The 22,992-nt window shown below is 38.8% G+C and overlaps 1 protein-coding gene across 3 annotated transcripts; it reads left to right on the top strand.

Annotated features, from left to right (window-relative positions):
* Positions 1-1,814: 1,814 nt before the first annotated feature.
* LOC114456234 (cullin-3-like) lies at positions 1,815-18,215 on the top strand. 3 transcript variants are annotated; one of them, XM_028437870.1, is made up of 17 exons: positions 1,815-1,938; positions 3,274-3,477; positions 5,660-5,773; positions 7,054-7,214; positions 7,444-7,558; positions 9,023-9,251; positions 9,518-9,663; positions 9,992-10,168; positions 10,363-10,533; positions 12,493-12,600; positions 14,421-14,545; positions 14,644-14,740; positions 15,630-15,764; positions 15,838-16,024; positions 16,402-16,505; positions 17,428-17,608; positions 18,095-18,200. In XM_028437870.1, exons 2-15 carry the CDS (start codon positions 3,274-3,276, stop codon positions 16,437-16,439), a joined length of 2,007 nt encoding a protein of 668 aa, XP_028293671.1. In that variant the 5' UTR covers positions 1,815-1,938; the 3' UTR covers positions 16,440-16,505; positions 17,428-17,608; positions 18,095-18,200. The 3 variants fall into 3 exon arrangements, with proteins under 3 accessions (XP_028293671.1, XP_028293669.1, XP_028293670.1); XM_028437868.1 differs by lacking the exon at positions 17,428-17,608 and having other exon boundaries at positions 18,095-18,215; XM_028437869.1 differs by lacking the exon at positions 18,095-18,200 and having other exon boundaries at positions 17,428-17,744.
* Positions 18,216-22,992: the final 4,777 nt, after the last annotated feature.

The following is a 22,992-nucleotide window of genomic DNA, read 5'->3' as shown; positions in this document are numbered from 1 at the left end:
TCTAATGGAGAACAACAGACCTGGGCTGCTCTCTATGACGCTCTTAAAGGTTCTCCTGAGAGGATGATCCATCCTGATTCCTCCATAGATGCGCACAACACAACGGTAACTGTTGATCTATTCATCATTAGCATTTTTGATCATTACATAATGTGTTTGAAAAGCAGACATAACTGAATCTTACGGTGGCTGGGAAGTCTCAGTTGAATGCATTTACAGAAACAAACACAAATGCAATAAGGTCACAACACAAATGCAAAATGGCCACAACGGAAGTGTTTCTGCAACGGAAATGTTTCCGACGGACACGTTTCTGGCGGATGTTTTTAACCCACCAGAACAGAGAAAGAAGAAGACATCGAAACATGTATGAAAGTAAGTGAAAGTTGATTAGGATACTCTTATATTTTTCATATCAGGCTATCATATAATACCGATTCGTCGGAAACACTTCCGTTGTGGCCATTTTGCATTCGTGTTGTGACCTTTTCACAAACTTTGGTGCCCAGGACATGAATTCACAGGTAGTGAAGTTCTGAAAGAATATTTATATAGAGTGAATAATACCTAAACCAATCAGCCATTACCTACAATAGGAGTGTCAAATCATTTTAGTTCAAGGGCCAAATACGAAGTATAGTTTGATCTTAAGTGAGCGGCAGATTTTAGGAAGGAAAATGAGCCATATCAACACTAATAGACGTATAAATGATACATAAATTATATAAGGCCCTTTCATTGATTCTATGACCATTTTTTATTTAATTTGAGGAAATTATATAAAATTGTTTCAGGAAAATTTAGTTCTTTGAACCAATTCAGATTTAAAATGATCACAATTTTGTAATAAAAGTATGGGAAAATTGCAATCCTAGAAATATTGTGGATTTTTATTGAATTTGTGTATTTAGAAAAGCTGAGATATCTAAAAATTAATTATTTGCTAATTTGGACAATCATTTATGGTTTTTTTTTAAAAAAATGTCTTTTCAACTTCCTTAGGGAGGGCACCAGCCCTCCCTAAGGAAGGGTAAGAAATACTTTTTTATAGGGAGGATATAAAAAGAGAGGGCAGTGTTAGACCTAGGTGAGGGGAAGGGAACATGGAGGAGAGACTCATGGTATGAAATAGAAAGGGTGGGGAAGAGTTAACTGCTTTATAGTGAGAGTGAGATGTGACGTTATAGTTGTGCTTATTGTGTTGTGGCAAGTGTGGAGCTTAAGTATAATGGTGGTGGCTGTGGACAGAGGGAAGTAGTGGGTGGTAATACCTAAAACTGGTATTTGGGATCGATGTGTCTAAAGTTAAACCCAGTAGTTTTAACCCACAGCCCAAGACATGCCAGTGCATCCATGACCAATGCTTCTGCGAACCCAAGCGCTGCCCCGAGTCCAAGATGTAGCCAGGCCAGCAGAAAGAGTGGGGGACAAGGAGCCCCGGGCCGCGACCCAGCATCACCAGATGCCCCCGAGATCCCAAGCTGAGAGGCAGCAACCACCCCTCACATACACCCTCGAGAAAGCCCCAAGCAGTCGAGGACCCAGCTCACCCCGGCCACCGACGCCAACCCGAGATCCCAGCGGAAAAGCAAAGGCCCATGCCCAGCAGACGACCAGAGCCGCGCTGAAAAGGCAGCCAGCGAGTGCCCGCCAGCGGGCCCAGAGCCGACAGAGATGGGACTCCAGGCCAGAAGGAACCGTAACATCAGCAGCACAGAACAGTTCAATGTTGACACCTGTAGTCATGGTAACTCAGTTCCTTATGATGTCACTCCTGTCGATTGGCATCTTAGCCTGTCATAAATCAAGGTCTAATATTTTTAGATCCTACTTAGAACGGGCTGTAATGCTCCTTGCCTTGGTTCCCAACCACTGTAAAACTACACAGAAGAAGAAGAATATCCTCATAAAGATTGACCAGTGATGTCCTGAGATCAAGTAAGTTTCTTGTAATATTGTAAATTTGAATGACTAATTCAGTGATGTTCCTTAATCAAGTTAGTAAATACTGTGTGTTTTATATTATTGTAAATGTATTTACATATTCAGTGGAAATCCTGTGTGAATGAGCTGATATTGTAGAGTGGTTGATTACAGGATGTTAAAAAATGTGTAAACTGTCGATGTGACCGGTGTTGGCCCATGCTACGTTCTGCCCTGGCTCATGACACTTGTTGTTTTTTAACATATTGGACTTTATATTATGGGCCCAATGTCACTGTATTCTACAGAAGCTTATTGCATTCACTGAAGAAAAAAAAGTTGGGTAAAAATAAATTTCCCTGTTTTTCTAGGAAAGGTTTTTTGTTTTTTTTCCTGAATTTTCGAGATAAAAATAAGTTAAAAACAAATAACGGGAAATGTCTTTTTTTGCTTCATTTGATTAACCCTGAGGAGATACTTTAATGTTCAGCTGCTCATGTGTCTCAGTGTGAACATCACTCTAGTATTTAAACTAATAGTTAGTTATGCAGAGGACGTTTTAAGATAAATATTAAAGACACTCAATATTTTTAAAAACAATGTTTTGGCCTTGTAGTTTTTTTTTTTTGGGCTTAAATTGAACTGTTCTAGAAAAACCTTGTGTAATAGACAAATCAATAAGGAAACATCAGCGTCGTCGACAAGGTCAATAGTCAAAGTCAAATTCCGCTTTATTGTAGAATCCACTACATCACAAGACATGTAGAGATTCAAAATGACTGTTCTCTCCGCCCCACACGTTTACAAACACGACAAAGTAGAATATATCATTTATAAAGACAGGACAACCACAACACAACGAGTATTTACAAGTGAGTGCAGATATGAATTTGAAAAACAAAGTATATAACTAGGATATATTACAGTAGTGCAGTGCAGTCTGATACTGCATAAAGTGGCTGGTGTGGGGGGGGTACACGGAGGGAGTTGAGATTTTTGACAGCATGAGGGATGAAGCTGTCCCTCAGTCTGCTGGTCCTGACCCGGAGTTGTGTAGTGGGTGGGTGGGGTCACCCACAATACAGAGGGCTTTGAGACGGGTGCTGTATATGTCCTGGAGGGAACTACCTTCACAGCTGATGCCCATGTTAGCAGGATTGGTTACTGCTGATAATCAAGCAGTTTGAATATTGAAGTTTTAAAATTCTACTTTTTCAAGTACAGACAAATTTAAAGTCTGAGTACATCAGTTAAAGTTTGAGTCCCAAAAAGCTTAATTTAGGAACCTGAAAATTTGGTTCTCATTGTTGACCCAATCTTTTTCAGCAAACATCTTTTTACTTTTTGCAGATGACGATGGATAAGAGGAATACCAACTACTTTTGTGATCTTTTAAAATTAAAGAATGCCTTCCGGGCGGTTCTGAATAAAAACAGCAGTGGCCTGAGCTTTGAGGGACTGTCCAAAATTGCCTATACAATGGTGATCCAGAAACATGGAGAGCAGCTCTACAGTGGCGTAGAGGAAGTCATCAGTGAACACGTCATCAACAATGTAAGACTCGCACAGATCTCACCGTTGTAGAGTGACAGCCTTTTAGATCATGTAAAGAATCTCTAGAGCATTCCACGAGAATATGCTTCCACCATCTTATCAGGTTTGATCTCTCAATACATTTCCACCAAACGGGCGTAACACAAGCCAATGACACATGGACAGGGATAAGCGGGGATTGAACCTTCAACCAAACTGAGCAACTGCCCCACACACATGAACCAATTAGAGAAACCATTAATGAGATTGTTGTGTTTTGCATGTACAAATTAGGTGAGTCTATGATGTCCACCACAATATCATAACAAATGCTCCGGGTACCCACTGAGCAATATTTCAGCAAAATGCTTTAAGAACCTAATTAAATGTGCATCCTCAACTTGGAAAGTCTTGTAAATTCAGAGGACTTCAAAAAGTCTTAGGTCAATAAAGTGTCAGAAATCTCTATTGGGATGGACTTGAATTCTGAGGATAAAATAGCGACAAAAAATTGTTTAAAAAAACAAAACATGAAATATGATTAGAACTATAATTGAACTTTATTCTGTTCAATGTCATTTTGTTTTCTATAATGTATTTTTTAAATTAAATACTTGTATATAGTATTTATGAATATATTATTATTATTAATAATAATAATAATAATAATAATAGTATTAATAGATATAATACATTTTATAATTCAATTTTGTTGTGTATTAAATAGGGATGTAACGATTAATCGTAAGGCAGTTAAAAATCGATTCATAGGTATCAAGGTTCACATCGATGCTGTGAAAATTGAATCGCAGTACTTTTTCTATCTATTTTTGCTATCCAGAAGTCATGGCGGCGGGCGAAATCTGCTAATACTTTCTTTCTGGCCGCCTTCTACTCTTAAACATGTTCATAAATGATTCTTTACCCCTTTAGCACCAAAAGAATGTCTGTAATATTAAGTGAATATCTGTAAAAGTCACGTTTTTCTATTAACTCTGTCTGCTAGCATAGCATCTCTTCTTCACTGCACTTAGCTGCATGCCAACCGACCACTGGGTTACCATCGCCCTCTGCTGGTTCAAACAAATATCTGCCGCAAATACAGTGCAGACTGTTTTTTTTTTTTTTTTTTAAGTCCAATTGTTAAGTCACAAAATACATTTTCAGTTGCACTTTTAAAAAGAAAAATAACTATTATGCAGTTTTGTATTGTTTACTATAGAACCAGAATTTAAATGAATATGCTTCTTCATTTGTATTATTCCTTTATTTATTTATTTCATTCAAGATTTATTTTTAGTTAAATTGCATTGTTCGAATAGTTCATGAAGGGATTCTTTTGACAATGAAAAATAAAAGGAAAATAGTACAGTATTTTCTAAAAATAAAGGAATATTTTTCAGTCATTTAAGTACAGTCCCATTTTGTGAAATTAATCGTGAGAGAATCGTATCGTGAATCGAATCGTATCGGGAGTTGAGTGAATCGTTACATCACTAGTATTAAACCTTAAGAGTGTCAATTTTGATCCAAAAGCTGTTATTGAAGGATTTTACATTCAAGTATGAAACAAAAGTTAACAAGCGCTCTATTAAATTAGAGGACGGTAGTTAATAGGCAGTAGATATTCTGGTGATGAAATGGCAGTAATAATATGAAAGGCAAACAGGAAGTAGAAGTCTAAGAAGAGAAACCTGCAACAAATGCTTGTTCATTGTGGTCACGCTCTATGGCCTTTCACGCTTGTTCTGGATTTGTATAGAATGAAAAATTGGTGCATATGTGTAGGTTTATATGAAGGTGCATAATGACCGCAAAATACGGTAATAACAATTCAGTTTGTTGGACTTTTGTCTTGTAAATGTAACATTTTTCACCTAAGACCACAAAATGTAAACAGGTAGCATACGGCAGGGTTTATGACATGTTATGCAGCTTTACTTAGAGTCCTTCTAGCTGTGATCATGTGTAAAGAAACTTCTGGAATTATTGTTGAGGAGGCATTTTTTTTTTTTTAAGCGGAAGTAGAATAGTAGAATAGTCAAACCATAGTTGATATACCATTTTTGTACACACCTGCAAATATGTCCTCTAAACAGAGTAAAGCTTTTCATTCTAGGTTTTAGCAGTTTCATATTTTTGGCTTTGGTTTTACATTTTTATATATAACTTATGATCTTGTTTTTTTTTCTCTCACTCTCAGGTGCTGCCTGTTGTTCTTGATTCACGAAACAAGAATTTCCTTCAAACCCTAAATCAAGCCTGGAATGACCATCAGATGGCAATCTCTAAAATTAGAGACATTGTAATGTACATGGTAGGTTGAATATTTCTGTTTTACGTATATCTTCTCTCTCACACACACACACACACTGGTTGTTTAAGGCAGCAAAATCTTTTCCTCGTGGAATTAAAGTATTTGGGAGATTGTGTTGGCATGGCAGATTCTCCAAAACTCTATTTCTCTGTGGTGTTACGTCTAGCCAGACTACACTAGTATGTCTATTAAACAGTAACTAAAATGTGAAGTGCAGTTAAAGAAGTGAAGTTTTCCCCAGAATATACTCTCAATGAAGGGTTGCACAAGTCTCGTAATTCTACAAACTGCAGCTTTAAGACATGGCCTGTCCCAAATACCAGTTTTAGGTGCAACCACTCACTCCTTCCCTCTGTCCATGTGAGAGTGATTGGATGAATGAGCTGATATGTAAAGCGCTTTGAGACTGCTTCAGTGTGGGGATAAAGCGCTATATAAAATCAAGTCCATTTACCATTTTACCATTAAGCAACACAATAAGCGCAATTTGCACAACTCACTTTAAAACAGTCAACTTTTCCCTACCCCTTGCGTTTCCTACCCTGACTCCCTCTTTCCTGTTCCCTTCCCCCTTACCTAGGTATTACTCTGCCCTCTTTTTTTATATCCTCCATTTAATGAAGTTTTTCTTACACTTCCTTAGGGAGGGATGGTGATAGTCACAACTATGCAATAGAATAAATTCATTTATTTAATTGCAATAACAAAACATACATTGCTGTCTTAAAAAGATTGTACTTACTAAACCTCTTGATTTACAATTATCTCAATCTAACCAGTACACAGGTGATAGTTGTTATAGGAGGGGTGGGGCTAACAGTGCTCGTTCATGAGGAAAGAACCCTCCAAAACTTCAAACTACCATTCTCAGCCAATAGCAAAATGTAATTGTTTCAACCCATGGTGGGCAGCCACTCCTAGATTTGCACAACAAAATAAGCCAAATTGAAATACTTGGACTTCATACCCAAGTACATTTGTTTTCAGCAGAAAAAGAGTTTTTTGGGGTTCAGTTACTCGCTCTACCAACATGGCTCAGGTGGTAGAGGGGTCGTCTTCTAATCAAAAGGTTAGGGGTTTGATCCCAGGGCTATACCTGTCAAAGTGTTGACTAGCGTATTGCACAGCAGCTCAGTCCCATTGCACAATGATGATAGGAACTTCTTTGAATTGTCAGCCACAGAAAGCACCAATAATGAAAAGCAGTATTTGAGCAAAAGAGGAAAAAAATGATCTGTTTCGATGTTGTTTTCAATGTTAAGTTCTTCTTTGTGTCACAGGACCATGTGTACGTAGAACAGAACTATGTAGAGAATGTCCAAAACTTGGGTATGATAATCTTCAGAGATGAGGTGGTTCACTACTGCTCCATCAGACATCACCTGCAACGGACCCTGTTGGACATGATCACCAAGGACAGGAAGGGTGAGGTGGTGGACAGGTGGGCAAAACGTATTAATTCTATATTATTTTGTATAACTATCATCAAAAACCTGATGTTATGAAGAAAAGATATTTGGTACAGTTCATGAATATAAATTGCAGGCCTTACTTTCAGTGACAGTAATATTTTAGATTAAAATGTGACTTCAATAAGAGATTGTAATTAAGGCTTTTAACAGACATGCTTTAAATGCATAATTGATTCACTCTGCTTCTTGTCCATGCAGGGGTGCCATCAGAAATGCATGCCAAATGTTAATGACCTTTGGCCTCAGGGGCAGATATTTTTATGAAAAAGACTTTGAAGCACCGTTCCTCAAATTGTCTACTAAATTTTTCCAGGTTTGTGAGATTTAACTGTTTTAAATACAATTATCATCACTAACTAATTATCTGGTTTACATTCTACTTCAATGTGACCTTGAAAGAAAATTGCAATGGTAAGTGCTGTTTATTTCAGTGGTAATACCAGCCTGTCATTGAGCGATCCCGTTAGATCTCTGAAGCTAAGCAGGTCTGGGCCTGGTTAGTAGGTGGATGGAGACCACTGAGAACTCCAGATACCACAGTGGGGTGGCAATCACCCCAGTGGTATCTGTCATTGTGTCCTTGGGCAAGGCACTTTACCCACATTGCCTAGTGTGAATGTAGTGTGTTGGTGGTGGTCGGAGGGGCTGATGGCACACTTTGGCAGCCTTGCTTCCATCAGTCTGCCCCAGGGCAGCTGTGGCTACAACAGTAGCTTACCACCACTAAGTGTGGAGTGAAAGAATAATCCCTTAATTCTGTAAAGCGACTTTGAGTGTCCAAAAAAGCGCTAAATAAAATTGATTGACTCTGCTGTTGGATGTATCAGGGAGGAGGGGGGGGGGGGGTTGGAGTACAGGGCTGCTGTGGACAGCTTTGTCACATGGAGTGAGCGGAACCATCTACAGCTCAGCCCCAAGGAGCTGATTGTGGACCTGAGCAGAACCAAGAGGCCAGTCAGCCCTGTCTCCATCCAGGGGGTCAGTGTGGACATTGTGGAGGAGTACAAATACGTGGGAGTGGTGATAGGCAATAAACTGGACTGGGGGAGGAACACTGACTCCCTCTACAGGAAGGGCCAAAGCCGCCTCTATTTTCTGAGACGGCTGAGGTCCTTCAACATCTGCAGGAAAATGCTGAGGATGTTTTACGAGTCAGTGGTGGTGAGTGCGATCCTCTACGCTGTTGTTTGCTGGGGGAGCAGACTGAGTGTCGCAGACGCCCACAGACTCATCCGTAGGACCAGTGACATTGTGGGGATTAAACTGGACTCTCTGACAGTGGTGACAGAGAGGAGGAGCCTTGGTCTGGTCAATGAGTCCCACCCACTCCATGACGTGCTGGTCAATTACAGAAGCACCTTCAGCACCAGGCTGATCCAACCACGGTGCTCCACAGAACGCCACAGGAAATCATTCCTGCCTGTGGTGATCAAACTGTATAATTCATCTCTGTAACCTCACAGCTTGATTGTTGTACATATCTAAATCACATTTGTATATTTGTATTATGTTTGTAAATACCTGAATCATATTGGAATATATTTATTATTATCTATCCTACTTGTGTGTGTTTCTGATCCCTATTTTTTAAGTCTTTTACTTAATTATACACGTATTTATTGTTTATTCTTTCTTTTGTCTTTGTTAATGTTTTTATTCTTTTATTTGTGATGTGTTCTGTGGCTGTAACAAAAGCAATTTCCCCCTGGGATTAATAAATGAATTCTGATTCTGATGCATTATTATTATTATTATTATTATTATTATTTCCTTGCAGATGGAGAGCCAAAAGTTATTTACAGAAATCAATGCCAGCGTCTGCATAAAGAAAATTGAAGCCAAGATTGATGACGAGATTGAGCGAATAATGCACTGCCTGGATAAATCCACAAAAAAACCCATTGTCAAGATGATAGAACAAAAACTTATCTCCAAGCACATGAAGCGCATTGTAGAGATGGAGAACTCAGGCCTGGTCCACATGCTGAATAGTGAAAAAACAGATGGTGAGCATGGACTACTTTGAATTCTGCAGTATGTAATTATTATATAATTGTTGGAGTCATGTCACAATATAGATGAGAAATGAATGAGAAAGAAATATGTATTTTAGATTAATACAGTGTGTTAGCGTCCCATCTTTATATAATATGAGTTATCGACAACTGGTGGTCTCTGTTTGTGAACATTTGTGTTTTTTTTTAATATGAAACAAATTTCAAGGAAAAAAAATGTTCTTTACGAAGTGTCTATCATTCATATCCATGCACAGATTTGGCGTGTATGTACAAGCTGCTCAGCAGAGCTCCCAACGGGCTGAAGACCATGTGTGAGTGCATGAGCTCTTATTTGCAGGAGCAAGAAAAGGCTCTCATGGCAGAGAAAGGTGAAGGAAAAACTCCTGTGGATTATATTCAGGTACAATGGCTTAATTATTGGCAGATGTAACAAATCTGTACCGACAAGTGTTTAAATATTGAACTGTCATCAGAGCTAAAAGGTTGTTTTTTTGTACCTACCAGTGGATGAATATTTGACCACTGCGTTGGCAGCACCAAGATACGCTATTGTTGTCTCTAACCATGTTTTTGGATCTCAGAACCAAAAATATAACATTAGAAAGATTTAATATTCCAGGACCGATTGCTCTCATTAGATTTAGTTGCTATATGGTATAAGAGCTGGTCAAATCGATAAGGTTGGTTCTCTTCTGTTTTAAGTCGCTTTTTTTGCCTCTTTCATGCAGGGTTTGCTGGACCTGAAGTCCCGTTTGGACCTGTTCCTTCAGGAGTCATTTCATAATGAGCCTCTCTTCAAACAAACTATCACTAGTGATTTTGAGTACATCATTAACCTACACTCTTGCTCACCTGAGTACCTTTCACTCTTCATTGATGACAAACTGAAGAAGGGGGTAAAAAGCGTGAGTCCACTAATGATCTGCACTCCTGCTGTAGAAACATTAATTACTGCTCTACAAAGCACTAGGCTCAACCTCATGACAAACATGTTTATGTACAGATACTGTAAATTGCTGCACTATTTCTTATAAAAATATTTATCTTTGAAATATTATGCATGTCAAGCAACATTAGTGTGTTCTTACTGTGTCCCCAGCTGACAGAACAGGAGGTGGAGTCCATACTGGACAAGGCTATGACGCTTTTCCGCTTAATGCAGGAGAAGGACGTGTTTGAGAGGTTCTACACACAGCACCTTGCTCGCAGACTGCTCACCAACCAGAGTGTCTCTGATGACTCTGAGAAAAACATGATCTTAAAGCTCAAGGTTAGCATCTGTGCTGGTGCATCATTGGTGGTCATATAATTAGACTTAAAAGGGAGTGCGTAACATACTGTATTAGCTTTCCAATAGCTTTAATAATCGATACTTTTACAACATCCAACAAATATTTTCACTAAATGCGACAACTTTTTAAGCATCCCAATGGGAATATTTACCCAATTCTTTCCATTGAAAAATGTCCATCTCAGTAATGTTCAAAAGGTTTTTATGTTGAAACTGCCCTCTTTATTTAAACTGCCCTCTTTATTTAAACTGCCCTCTTTATTTAAACTGCCCTCTTTATTTAAACTGCCCTCTTTATTTAAACTGCCCTCTTTATTTAAACTGCCCTCTTTAAATCCTAACAAGATTTTGAATCAGTTTTAAATCTGAGACTGTCACTGAGAAGGCCAAGCCAGGACGTTCTCTAACAATCTTCCTTCTTGGAGTTCTATTCCCCTTTGCGCATGCGCAGTGCGAGTATGTATACCAACAATGTCACCCGTGACCCCTGGATGACCCTGAGGAAGTTTATATCTTCAGGTATCACTCCAGGGCACATTCCTTTTTTCTTCTCGTGCGCAGTTTGCTGGAATATTGTGCATACAGCTGCCGTCGCTAGTAGCTCCGTGACCGTGGAAGGTCGGCGCAGCGTGTAAAGGCTTTTTTGTTTTAACCAAACAAATACTAAGCATTGTCTAATTTGTCTAAAAGTTGGAAAAGTAGAATGTTAATCTCTGAAAAATATGCTGGAGAGATAAATAAATCAAATCAGTTTTATAGGTGATCTGAGGTATAATAACCATGCAATATAAAGAATTCCACATTTCTTTTTATTTTTTCTCAAATTCCGTTTTTTCCACTTTAATTTTTTAAATTCCATTTTTTTTTGGAAATATTTATCATTTTTTAAAGGAAATATTAGTTTTTACCTGCTGTGAGGAAACAAAATAAATACTACTAAAAAAAAAACTATTTAAAGAAAAATGTATGTCAAAAATAAACTAAGATACAATTGATTATTTATGTCATATAAAGATGTATGAGAACAGCATTAATGTCACCCAATTTCCTCTCAGGGATCAATGGTTTACTGAATCTGACCAGGTTTATTGATTTAGTTTTGATCAACTTAGTTTAAATTTAAATGATTCTATCTTCTGTAGCTCTGACTAGATGTTGTTAGAATGTAACATTCTAATAACGTTGCTCCAACGGACTTTTATTTTGTAAACCAGAAGTTCCCACTGAAACGGTTGTACTCGAGGTAGCTTGCTCACTGTGAATGTGAACCTATGAGGCACGGACAAAAGGCTGGAATAAAAAGAACTAAAAGACAACATGGACTGAGTTATTCTTAGTTAGCCAGGCATAGCAGTTTGAACACTGAGCAGGTGAAGATGATTAAAGCTGATCACGTTCTCACGGAGCGCTGCTGCACTACACGACGTGTAACGGAGTTTTACAGCAAACTCTGTCGTTAGAATTGTTAGCATTGTTTTAGACGTTTGTGGGGGCTTAAGATGAGTTTAATGCAGCCAGGACAGAAGGGGGGAGGGCGGTGCACCTCATAAGAAATACGCCCCACGATGACAGCGTTGCATGCCGATTTTGTACATTTCTGCATTTAACCGTTTTCATTGGTCGATTCCGTGATTCCGTCCGCAATTATGTTAAGGCAGATTTTATAGGCCCTATGACACCAAGTTTGCAGATTTTAATGATTTATAAATAGGCGGCAGGGTTTGAATAATGAAAAAATAACATTTGGATTTTGTAAAGAAAAAACTATAATAATAATTATATTACTATTCACTACCTAAAACAATTTTGTCAATCTTAAAATATTGTTTATTGGCAGTTAATATTTGATGAATGAATATGATTTGACTTCACTTTAAGGATATGTTGGTGTATTATTTTATAGCAGTTGGTGCACTATATCTGCTTTCTTTTGTTCAGACCGAGTGTGGCTTTCAGTTCACCTTTAAATTTGAGCGCATGTTCCAGGACATGAGCATCTCTAACACCACCATGAATGAATTTAGACGATATCTACAAACATCTGAGGTAAGAAGATTCTTCATTTGAAGCTGTTTGAGATGAGATTATGTTCCACAGCTTAGAGGTGGAGCAGCTTGACTTTTTAATGTTACTTTTAGTCCAAAAATGTTTAGTCAGTGTGTGATTAAAACAGTGTGTGGCTGGATGGCAGGGGGAACTAAACTGTCAATTATACTACTTGTGTAGACGTTTTTTTGGTTCTTTTTTCCAGACATTAAGTGTAGGAGTAGATGTTGGGCCACGTGCATGTGCCAGCTGTCAAAAATCTGCCAGCTGACACGTCACACGCTGTCGGTGTGACACTTCTGACCATGCCTGTCAAGTATCCCGTTTTGGCCGGGAAACTCCCGTATTTTACCCCTCTTTCCCGCCATCGTCCCATATTAGTATTTCCCCGTAAATATCCCATATTTTAATGTAATAATAATTAAAAGACGCCTTACTAAACTGAACGCCGTCACTAGCCTCGCGAGAACTTCCACCTGAAATGGCCTGAGTGACAGTTATCGCTATATTAGTGTCGACAGCGGCAACAAACCCGGAAACAACTCAGAAAAGAGATGAATGAATGAAGACGTTCCGATGAAAAAAACAAAGAACTCGTGTAAATACCTTGTAAACTGGAACAGAGAGTTTATCTTCATAAAGACCATCAGGATGGGACACAGTTACATGTTCTGTTAGATTAATAACTGAGATTATAACGTCTCCCACAGGGGAAGGAATGACGTACGTCACCATGAAAAATCAGCCAATCACAAGCTCCACAAATATACACTGTTTTATAAAGTGTTAAAGAATATAAAGTCTGTTACTAATGTGTCTAATAAGTCATTAGTGAATACCAGAGAACCACGAGTCAGCATGAGAAATTATAAGAAAATATATAATGAAAATAAAACGTTAATGTCTAAAGACAAGCAACGTGAAATTAACAGTAAATATGCAACGTGTTGATTTGTATATAAACTGTAAGTATATTAAATAAACACATGTGCTTAATATATCCATTTATGTTTTTATTTAGGCTGTTTTATAATTTAGGAATTAGGGCTGGGCAATATATCGAGATTTAAGTTGTATCGAGTTTTCTATTATATATAATAGCTTATTTTGTATCAAAATACGAGTTTTAAGAGTCACTGCTTTTACTTCTCAGAACAGAGTCCTAACTCAGAGCTTCCCCATAACAAGCCATATTAAAGATTACATATCACTCACACATGCTGTCCCTTACAGGAGAAAAAACCAAAAGTGGCACATATTGATCAGCTGTTTGTTGATAAATTAGCCTGTGTAGCATTTTGGATCAGCAAATTAAACGCAGAATTCTCTTTCTTCTCAGACTCCATTCGAAATAAAATGATCTAGATTTATATCATATATCACCATTTTGAGAAAATATATTCAGATATGAGTTTTGGTTTATATAACCAGCCCTAGTAGGAATGTTCACAGCATATTAATGTTAATAAAGGTCGACCAGATTCTAATCACATCATTGTATTTAGTAAGTGGTTGATAAGTGGGTATATTAGATTTCTTGTACATCTATATTAAAATATAAGGGATACTGGAGCTTGGTTGGGCTCGTGGACGGCTGGGAGTGGGCGCCAGAAAATTTCCCTTATTTTCAAATCCAAAACATGACAGGTATGTTTCTGAGGAAGGTAAGAGACATCGCCGAAACTGTCAAGAAAAAAGATAAAGAACAACATCTACTCCTACACTTAATGTCTGGAAAAAATAACCAAAAAAGGTCTACAGTAGTAAGAAGACATGATGAACGTTTTTGAGCTAATACTTCTTGTGTATTTTAACTTCAGGTTTCTCTTGGAGGGGTTGATCTCACTGTGAAAGTCTTGACGAAAGAATACTGGCCAATACAAACAGCAACACCACAGTGCAATATCCCCTCTTCACTGCAACATGCATTTAAACAATTTAGAAGGTTTGTATTTGTCGGAAGCACTGATTTCACCCTAGTTGGGTTATTTGTCGTGTGCTGACTAGGCTTGGAGGTGACCTAATTTGACTCTCTGCTTGCAGGTTTTACCTTGGCAAGTACCACGGGAAAAATCTCATCCTTCAGCACCACTTGGGTTCTGCTGATCTAAATGCCACCTTCTACAGCCCCATCAAAAAAGTATGTGCCAACAGGGATTGGGAGTTCTTGCACATTTTATCAGCATTTAGGTTTGGGATTTTTAAACATGGGGACTCTCAGGAGATATGTCACAAACACTCCACTGATGTGAATACAGTAGTTCCTCACTGTATCGCGGTTCACCTATCGCAGCCTCGGTGCTTCGCGGATTATTTTACAGTGAACGCGCATTGTGTTCTGCATTCTGATTGGCTAATGCTGCGTTCACCCACCTGCTGAAGCGACGAGCTGTGCTCCTTTTTCTCCTCTCACAAACATAAACCACCAGTGAAAAAAACTGGTGTGATTAGCGGCTAATGCTAACCTAGCTCAGTGCTACAGAGAGAACTTTTACCTGCTACTACCACCTCCTCGCTGATTCTCCTCCACACCTAATCCTTCCTAGTCCTGGTTATAAAGGGCGTGTCCTACAGCTCCAGATGGTCACACACAGCTTCTACTCCATGGTTGAATGGGTGAACAGACCGGTGTCCATGTTGACGGCCTGACGTCATCGTCAACAGACTCTGATTGCGTTCGGCATCAATGTCTGATCGCTAGCAGTGTGACTCTGAAGTGCTGTATGTTTGAAAACAGGTTTATGTTTTCAAATCTATGAAGGTTTGAACTTTGAGAGAGTTTAAACAAGAGAGAAATGTTAATTTTGTCTGAGAAAAGTGTATAAAGTGTGTGGTGAGGGGTTTTACAGCCTTAAAACATGAATAATAATAGCGACTTTGTGGATTTCGTCTATTGCAGGTTATTTTTAGAACGTAACCCCCGCGATAAACGAGGGACTACTGTACATCTAGCTTTATTTGCACTTTAACAAAAAACATATTTGGATGTTTTTAAATAATGGTGATCATAATCTCTCTTGTGTAATCAGGAGGACGGCTCAGAGGTGGTAGTGGGAGGGGCCCAGGTGACGGCCTCCAACACAAGGCAGCACATTTTGAAAGTGTCCACGTTCCAGATGATCATCCTCATGCTTTTCAACGAGAGAGAAAAGTACAGTTTTGAGGTACAGAGCTTATCACACTGACAGTATCTTTGCTGAAATCGATGTTTTCTCACGGTTTGTTTTCACTGCTTAGGAGATCCGACAGAAGACGAACATCCCAGAGCGGGAGCTTGTGCGGGTGCTTCAATCCCTATTCTGTAGGAAGCCCACTGAGAGCGTACTCACTATGGAGCCCAAGTTTAAGAAGATAGAAAATGGCCATGTGTTTATAGTCAATGATCAGTTTACCTCAAAACTGCATTGCGTAAACTTTCTGATGGGTGTGTAACATTCTCAGGTCTCAGTGATGTGGTTTTTGTCTAAATCTGTCATGAAAATACAGTTGGGAAGAAGGGATTTGATTCTTTCATTCCCTAAGAAACATTGGATCATGTGGGAACACAAGTATGCGTCACCTTTATTATGCAAACAGTGATGATGAATGGTAGCGACACGATTGGCACACACTTTCTTTAATGATTTAGCATTCATTTGTGATAATTGGAAGGCATCTCTAATTTTATTACTGTTTTTATCCATTAATAATTTCCTATGTTGTTGTAGGACCTTTGTGTCTGCTGACAAAACAATTATTGAGCCTTGTTGCTCATCTACATGTGTCTTCAGCCCATTTTTTTCTACGTTGTCAATTTCCTAGGGCTGCAAAATGAGAGAGACATGGCAGAAAGTAAATGACGACAGAAAGCACAGGATTGAAGCCGCTATCATTCGTATCATGAAATCAACGTCTTGGTAGCTGAGGTAGGTCAAATTTAGAAGAACTAAATGTGCGTTCACACTGAACGCGACTACAGTTGCTTAAATTGCCTGTGATGAGTCGCTTGAACATTGTTGCACTTTCTGGTCGCTTCAGTGACGACTGGGGAATAGTTTATGTTTTCAGAGCCAGAGGCAGCACTGAGACGGCTGCTCACTTCTTCTCTGGCCGTACGTTTACAGTACCTGTCATAAAGAGCACCACTTGTACTTATGATTTAAATTATTAAGATACTGAGTTAGTTACAGGAATAAAGAAATTATCCTTAGATCCCAGTGTTAGTATACTTAAAGAGTAACTAAACCACTACTTTCTGCTGACCTGCAACTCGGAGGGAAATTCAAAAAGTGCCTTGATTATGGACGTTACTGCTGTAGCAGTTAGACACGCCCACTCTAGTCAGCTCAGCGCTGTGCACAGAGACAGACAGTACACAATGATGTGTCAGTAGACACACACATGGCTGAAATGTGTCACTACCACCAGAGTTTGGCGGTAACGTGTTACTTGTATTGATAAATGATTAGAAGCAACATCCATCCAATTAATAACAGATGCATGGACCATCGACTACCTCACAGACTGCAGTACGTGAGGCTGCGGAACTCTGTCTGATGTGTTAGTCTGTAGCACGACGGCCTCACAGGGAACGGCCCTTTCACCGTTCCTCTTCACCCTGTACACGGCGGCCTTCTTTTACAACTCCAGCAGGTCGGTCATTATGGACTTTGTCAGCTGGTGTGAACTCAATCATCTGAGTCTAAACACCAGTAAGACGAAGGAGATGGTGATCGACTTCCGGAGAAGGTCTCCACTGCACACACCGTTGAACATCCAGGGTTTGAACGTGGGTGTTCACTTCAACGATAAACTGGACTGGTCTCACCACACCGTTGCTGTGTACAGGAAGGACCAGAGTCACCTCCATCTCCTGAGGAGACTGAGGTCGTTTGGGGTCAGCAGACCCCTCCTTTGGACTTTCTATGACTCTCTGGTAGCCTCTACTATCCACTACGCTGTGATCTGCTGGGACAGGCAGTACAAGAAGAGACTAAACAAGGAAGGCTCACTGGACCCACTGGAGGAGGTGGGTGAGAGGAGGATAGTAGTAAAGCTGACATCCATCATGGACAACAACTCTCACCCCCTGTATCAGACTGTGGAGGGTCTGAGCAGCTCCTTTAGTTGTAAACTGAAACACCCACAGTGTTGGACTCATTCATTCCCACCGCTGTAAGACTCTGCAATAAAACAGTCTGAAGCATTGTACCGTCTGTAAATATGGATGTACGGTATCTCCTTGCCCCCACCTGGTATTATATATATATATATATATACACAGTATCTGTAGCCTTTATTCTTTTTAGATTATTTTTTCTATTTATGTATAGCTTCTATTATTGTATTGTTTATTTCATTTTATCTTCATTGCACTATTTTACGGGTGTCTTGCGGGTTTTTCTGTGTGTTGTCTTTTTTATTGCACTATTTATTGAGCTGTCAAGTCAGTAAATTTCCCCACTGCGGAATGAATAAATAATCTCTATCCATTAATGTGTTTTTTCCTTCCCAGGTCACACAGCAGTTGCAAGCACGATTCCATCCTTGTCCTGTAGTCATCAAGAAATGGATGGGAGAACTCATTGAGAGGAAGAACGCTGCAGGACCTGATGTACACCTATGAAGAAAAAAATGAGTGAATTTAATGAAAGCTATTGTGGAGCCTTTTCTCATTTTCATTTATTTCCTTTGTGGACTGCAATGTGTTTGAATGATTTTTATTATGTATTTGTAAAAGCATAATCAGAAATCTTTCTTAAATACAGATTTCAGGCCTTACTCTGTTTAAATATTTTAGAATAAAATGGGAAGAATTGTCTTTCTGATGAAATAAAAAGGAGTGGATGACAATAAATCTTTGTGTGGATTTGTTCAGGTTCCTGAAGGAACATGTTTTACAGAGACAGAAAAGTCTGCAAAAGTGAACAAGAAAAAGAGGCTACATGTTTCTTTATGGACAGAAAGGAGAGTTGGCCTTCTCAGCAAAACATGAGTGTCCTTGAAAAAGTACAGAAAGCCCTTAGACTTCTATCTGCATCTGTGAAAGGTTCATTCAAATTCAGAGAAGGTAGAAAGGCTAACCACAGAAGTCCACAAAACAAGCTTTGAGTAACTGTAATATATATAATTATTGTAAATCTTGAAAATGAGTGAGGTTATGTGTCTGCATTTAGCACATGACGTTATGTGATCAGCGGTTACTTTTAAAGTCGGCTTGAGCTGCTACCTTTGGTCCCGGTGGAAACAATTCATCCTTTCCTCTCAGTGCTCAAGCTTTGAGGGTCCGGGGATCTCGATGGCCGCGGTGGGTTTAGCCATGCAGTGTGTGGAGTGTGAGTGTGTGGAGGACTTGGGTCCTTTCTGTGTGGAGTTTGCATGTTCACCCCGTGCTGCGTGGGTTTCCTCCGGGTACTCCGGCTTCCTACCACAATCCAAAAACATGACTGTAAGGTTGATTGGAGTCTCTAAATTGCCCAAAGGAGTGAATGAGAGAGTGAATGGTTGTCTGTCTGTGTTGCCCTGTGATGGACTGGCGCCCTGTCCAGGGTGTACCCCCGCCAAGCGCCCTATGAGAGCCGGATATTGGCACCGGCAGACCCCCGCGACCCTATTAAACGGGAATAAGCGGGTATGAAAATGGATGGATGGATGTGTTTCTCCCTGTCATGGCTGCTGAATTCGGCAGGGAGACTTGGTTGACTGTGCAGGATCTGCACAACGTTTCTTAGATTCTCTCTTCTGACGAGAGCTTGGTTTAGCACACCCGTGACGCTCTGAGGGAGACCGGTTGGGAAAGGTTTGCATATGATGTAGCAAGTGTTGCTAATGCTACATCACTTTAGTTAAACAAAGTAAAAAGACTGACTAAAAGAACATGTTAAAAAATGTACAATAAAAATAAATAAAAAAGTATCCTGACTTAAAAAACGGTACTATATGTAGTCAGTGTACCAGTTTAGAAGCTAAGCTCTGTACTGATGTGAATGAACTCAGCAAATAAAATGTATTAAAGGTCCGGTATTATTTTTTTTTTTACCCATCTCCATTTGTTCTAAGAACCCCAACAACATAGTGATTTGTATATACATGACAGGGTCAGAGAATTCACATTGCTCTCTAAACACTACATCAGCCTGTAAATCTAATTTGCCCATTTGTACACGTATTACCTCCTTTGAGAAAGAAACAACATTCTTAACAAAAAATGGACTCCTAACAAAGAGCATCAGCTGATCTCCCAATGTACCATCAAAGCGAGCCTTGAAGTTTTCAATCAACTTTTGGTTAAAATCAGAATGAGCAGGCTCTCCTGTATCTCCTTCATTGAAGGAAAATGTGTGCAGTCCTGCTTGGTGATGGTGTTCATAGCTTCTGCATGGTGCTCTGAAGTGTGGAGCAGAAAACAAACATCTATCTATAAAAGCAAAAAAAGGTCTGCGCGCGTGTGTGTGTGTGTGTGTGTGTGAATTTCTCCCCGACGTGGTATGAGTTCCACCTGAAACTTAGTCAACGGGTTCCAAATACCCCAAGTGTGAGATTACGGCCCTCTCGGTAATAAGCGCTGTATTGAGCGCGCTACTTCCGGTTCCGGGTTCATGACGTCACTGTGTCGCAGTTTGTTTGGGTAAGAAAAAAAAAAAAAAGGTCAATATTAAAAACGTTTTTGTACTGCTAAAAGTTATTTAAGTTAATCCCCATGATCCCAAACTTCCTTTAAGTCACGGGTGACGGAGTCCACTTCCTCTTCCGTCTCCATCTCTGTGCCTGCCATGCTGTCGTCGCGTCTTTAAAACGCGTCAGCCACTGGTGAGTCTTTTGCAGACGAGTTTCTCATTGTTTAAACCATATAACTGTCCGTGTAATTGCTCACTAAGCGCTGTTTCACTATAGTCGGTATTGAACTCAACCTGTTCAATACTCCATCTGGAAAACATCAGATCAGCTAATTCTAATGCTAGGTCAATGCTAATGTTAGCGCAATACTAATGCTAGGCTAATGCTAATTCTAGGTTAATGCTACTGCTAGGTTAATGCTAATGCTAGGCTAATGTTCATCCTAAACCATTTGAAATACAGTATCTCAACTATTTCCACCAATTTGAACTGAATTTGCCCAGACCAAACCCAAATCCCCAACATTGAGATACGCGACCTTGGGTTACCGACCCCGGCTACTTCTGTGTGCCCTACGACGCCATTTGCAGCTTTAATTTCACACTATTAATGAGAGTAACTTCAGATGTTAAAATGTTTGTTAGTTGTTCTGTTAAAACACCTGTTGTAAACTATTTCAGCGCTCATAGAAAACATTCAGGAGGTTGTTAATTTATACTGAATATACTGTATTTTCACTGTTGCTGAGAGTACTTTGCATTTACATTTGACAATAAAGGGTCACTTCATTGACTCTGAACTCCTGTGAAGCACTTGTAAAACCACTGAAAAGCTATTTTTTTCTATCTCAGTTTAACATGTTCATTGTAAAACAATCTCTGCACTGACATAATTGAAGCAGGAGTTAAGTGAACTACAAGGGTTTGTCTTTTTGTAACGTTCCTTGTGTTACATTAGGTAATCCATTATTACAAGGTGTTATTATATTATATTTTATTTTGAATACCGGTGTTTAGAGTGAAATAAAGTGTACTCAGTGCCTAGCCTCTTTTCTTTTGGCTCCACTTATATGCCGTTATTTTTTATACAAAGTAATTGATATTTACATTATTGTTATAATATTATCAGAATAATTTCTAACACTTGCATAGTGCTCTTCACCATACCCACAAAGACGCTTTACATAAGGAGAAAACATCAGCAAAATGACTTGACTTTTTTATTTTTTTTATTTTGATAAAAGGTTTTCACAGACACATATAAACAAACACAAACAAGTAAATAAGAGTCATTTTAAATGTGCATCTTCGTAACAGGTTCAAAATACAAATTATTCATATTATTAGAGTAAGGCATTGCACACACAAAAAAAGAAAGATAAATAAAGCCTAAATTAAAAAAAATAAAAACAAACCAAACAATTGAACTGAAATAGCTACAGCTTAAATACTTTAATGGAAACTTTAACTTTGCTACAAAAAAGAGAGATACGTTTAAAGTGCCTTCAAGTGATGGTTTGGCTCATCAAGTATTATTTTAAATTTAAATTCTTAAAAAATAAAAAATGTTCTTACATTCACATTTTGTGAAAAGAGCCAAACGTCCAGATTTAATATTATAATACTAAAATTGCAGCAAGTAACACAGCAGTTTGCAGAGGTATTGCACAAAGAAACTTTTTTTTTGCAAAAATAGTGTAATTTCCTGGTGGTGCTTTATAATGCACATTAACCAACACAAGCTAAAAATGCATCATCTATCCTGACCTTCAGTCCAGCCTTATACATTTATTCTCCTGGTTTTCCTGCTAGCGGAGTCATCTATGACATCACATTTCCTCACTGAAAAAACAGAGTTTGAACCCACTAGCTAGTCTATCAAGCAAACTAAGTCATAGGATATTTGATTATACATTAATAAATATGTATACTGTATGTTTTTAATAGAACAAAAGCTGTGCATTGCACAAATTTCAGATGTAGCACACAACTTTCATCTACTTTTATTTGCTAATTATTATTTATGGAATAGATTGACACAGAATAAAAGTAAAACAAAGGTTTACATATAGAAAACAGTTTTATTGAAAGTAAAATGAGATATATGCAGTGACGTGCCGTGAGCACTAGGGTAGGGTAGGCAGGGCGTTCCAAATCCAGACCACCAATGACAATTTCATATATTTCTGCTGGCAAGTGTTAATTCAATTCAACTTTATTTGTGTAGCGCAATTTACAACAAAGTCATCTCAATGCGCTTATCAAAATATAAAATTGATAATAAAGAAAAAACCCAACAAGATCCACAAGAACAAGTATTTAGCCATCTAACAAAATCAACATCATAAACACCATTAAAGAAACATAATCAGTTATTTAATATAGCCTCCATACTCTCCCAACAAGATATATCTCATGACACGACAGCACATCCATTGTTTGTGTTGGAAACACAGAAACATGGAGAAAATGACAAAAACAACTCAGAACAGTCTCAGTGAGGCTCATCCACAAAGCCAATCCTTTCTTTTGTTCCATTCACTGTAGAAAATATGAACAATTTTCTGACCTTATCTTTGCTGAAGCTCTGGTAACTCAGGTGTTGGTCTCCATCTTTTAAAAGCTGTCGTTTTTCCTCAAAAAAAAGTTCCTTTATTGTCTCTAGCGTCATCCTGTCTGTAGTGTTATCCCGCCCACTGGCGAGTGAACGTAGCAGCAGCAGCAGCAGCGGTCACATGATATCAATTCACTAATGCACTGTGAACTTAGGTATAGCATTTAGCATAGCACAGATATG

This window comes from Gouania willdenowi, chromosome 22 (assembly GCF_900634775.1).
Source record: "Gouania willdenowi chromosome 22, fGouWil2.1, whole genome shotgun sequence".
In the NCBI taxonomy this organism is placed as follows: domain Eukaryota; kingdom Metazoa; phylum Chordata; class Actinopteri; order Blenniiformes; family Gobiesocidae; genus Gouania; species Gouania willdenowi.
This window is presented reverse-complemented; position numbering and strand designations above follow the sequence as displayed.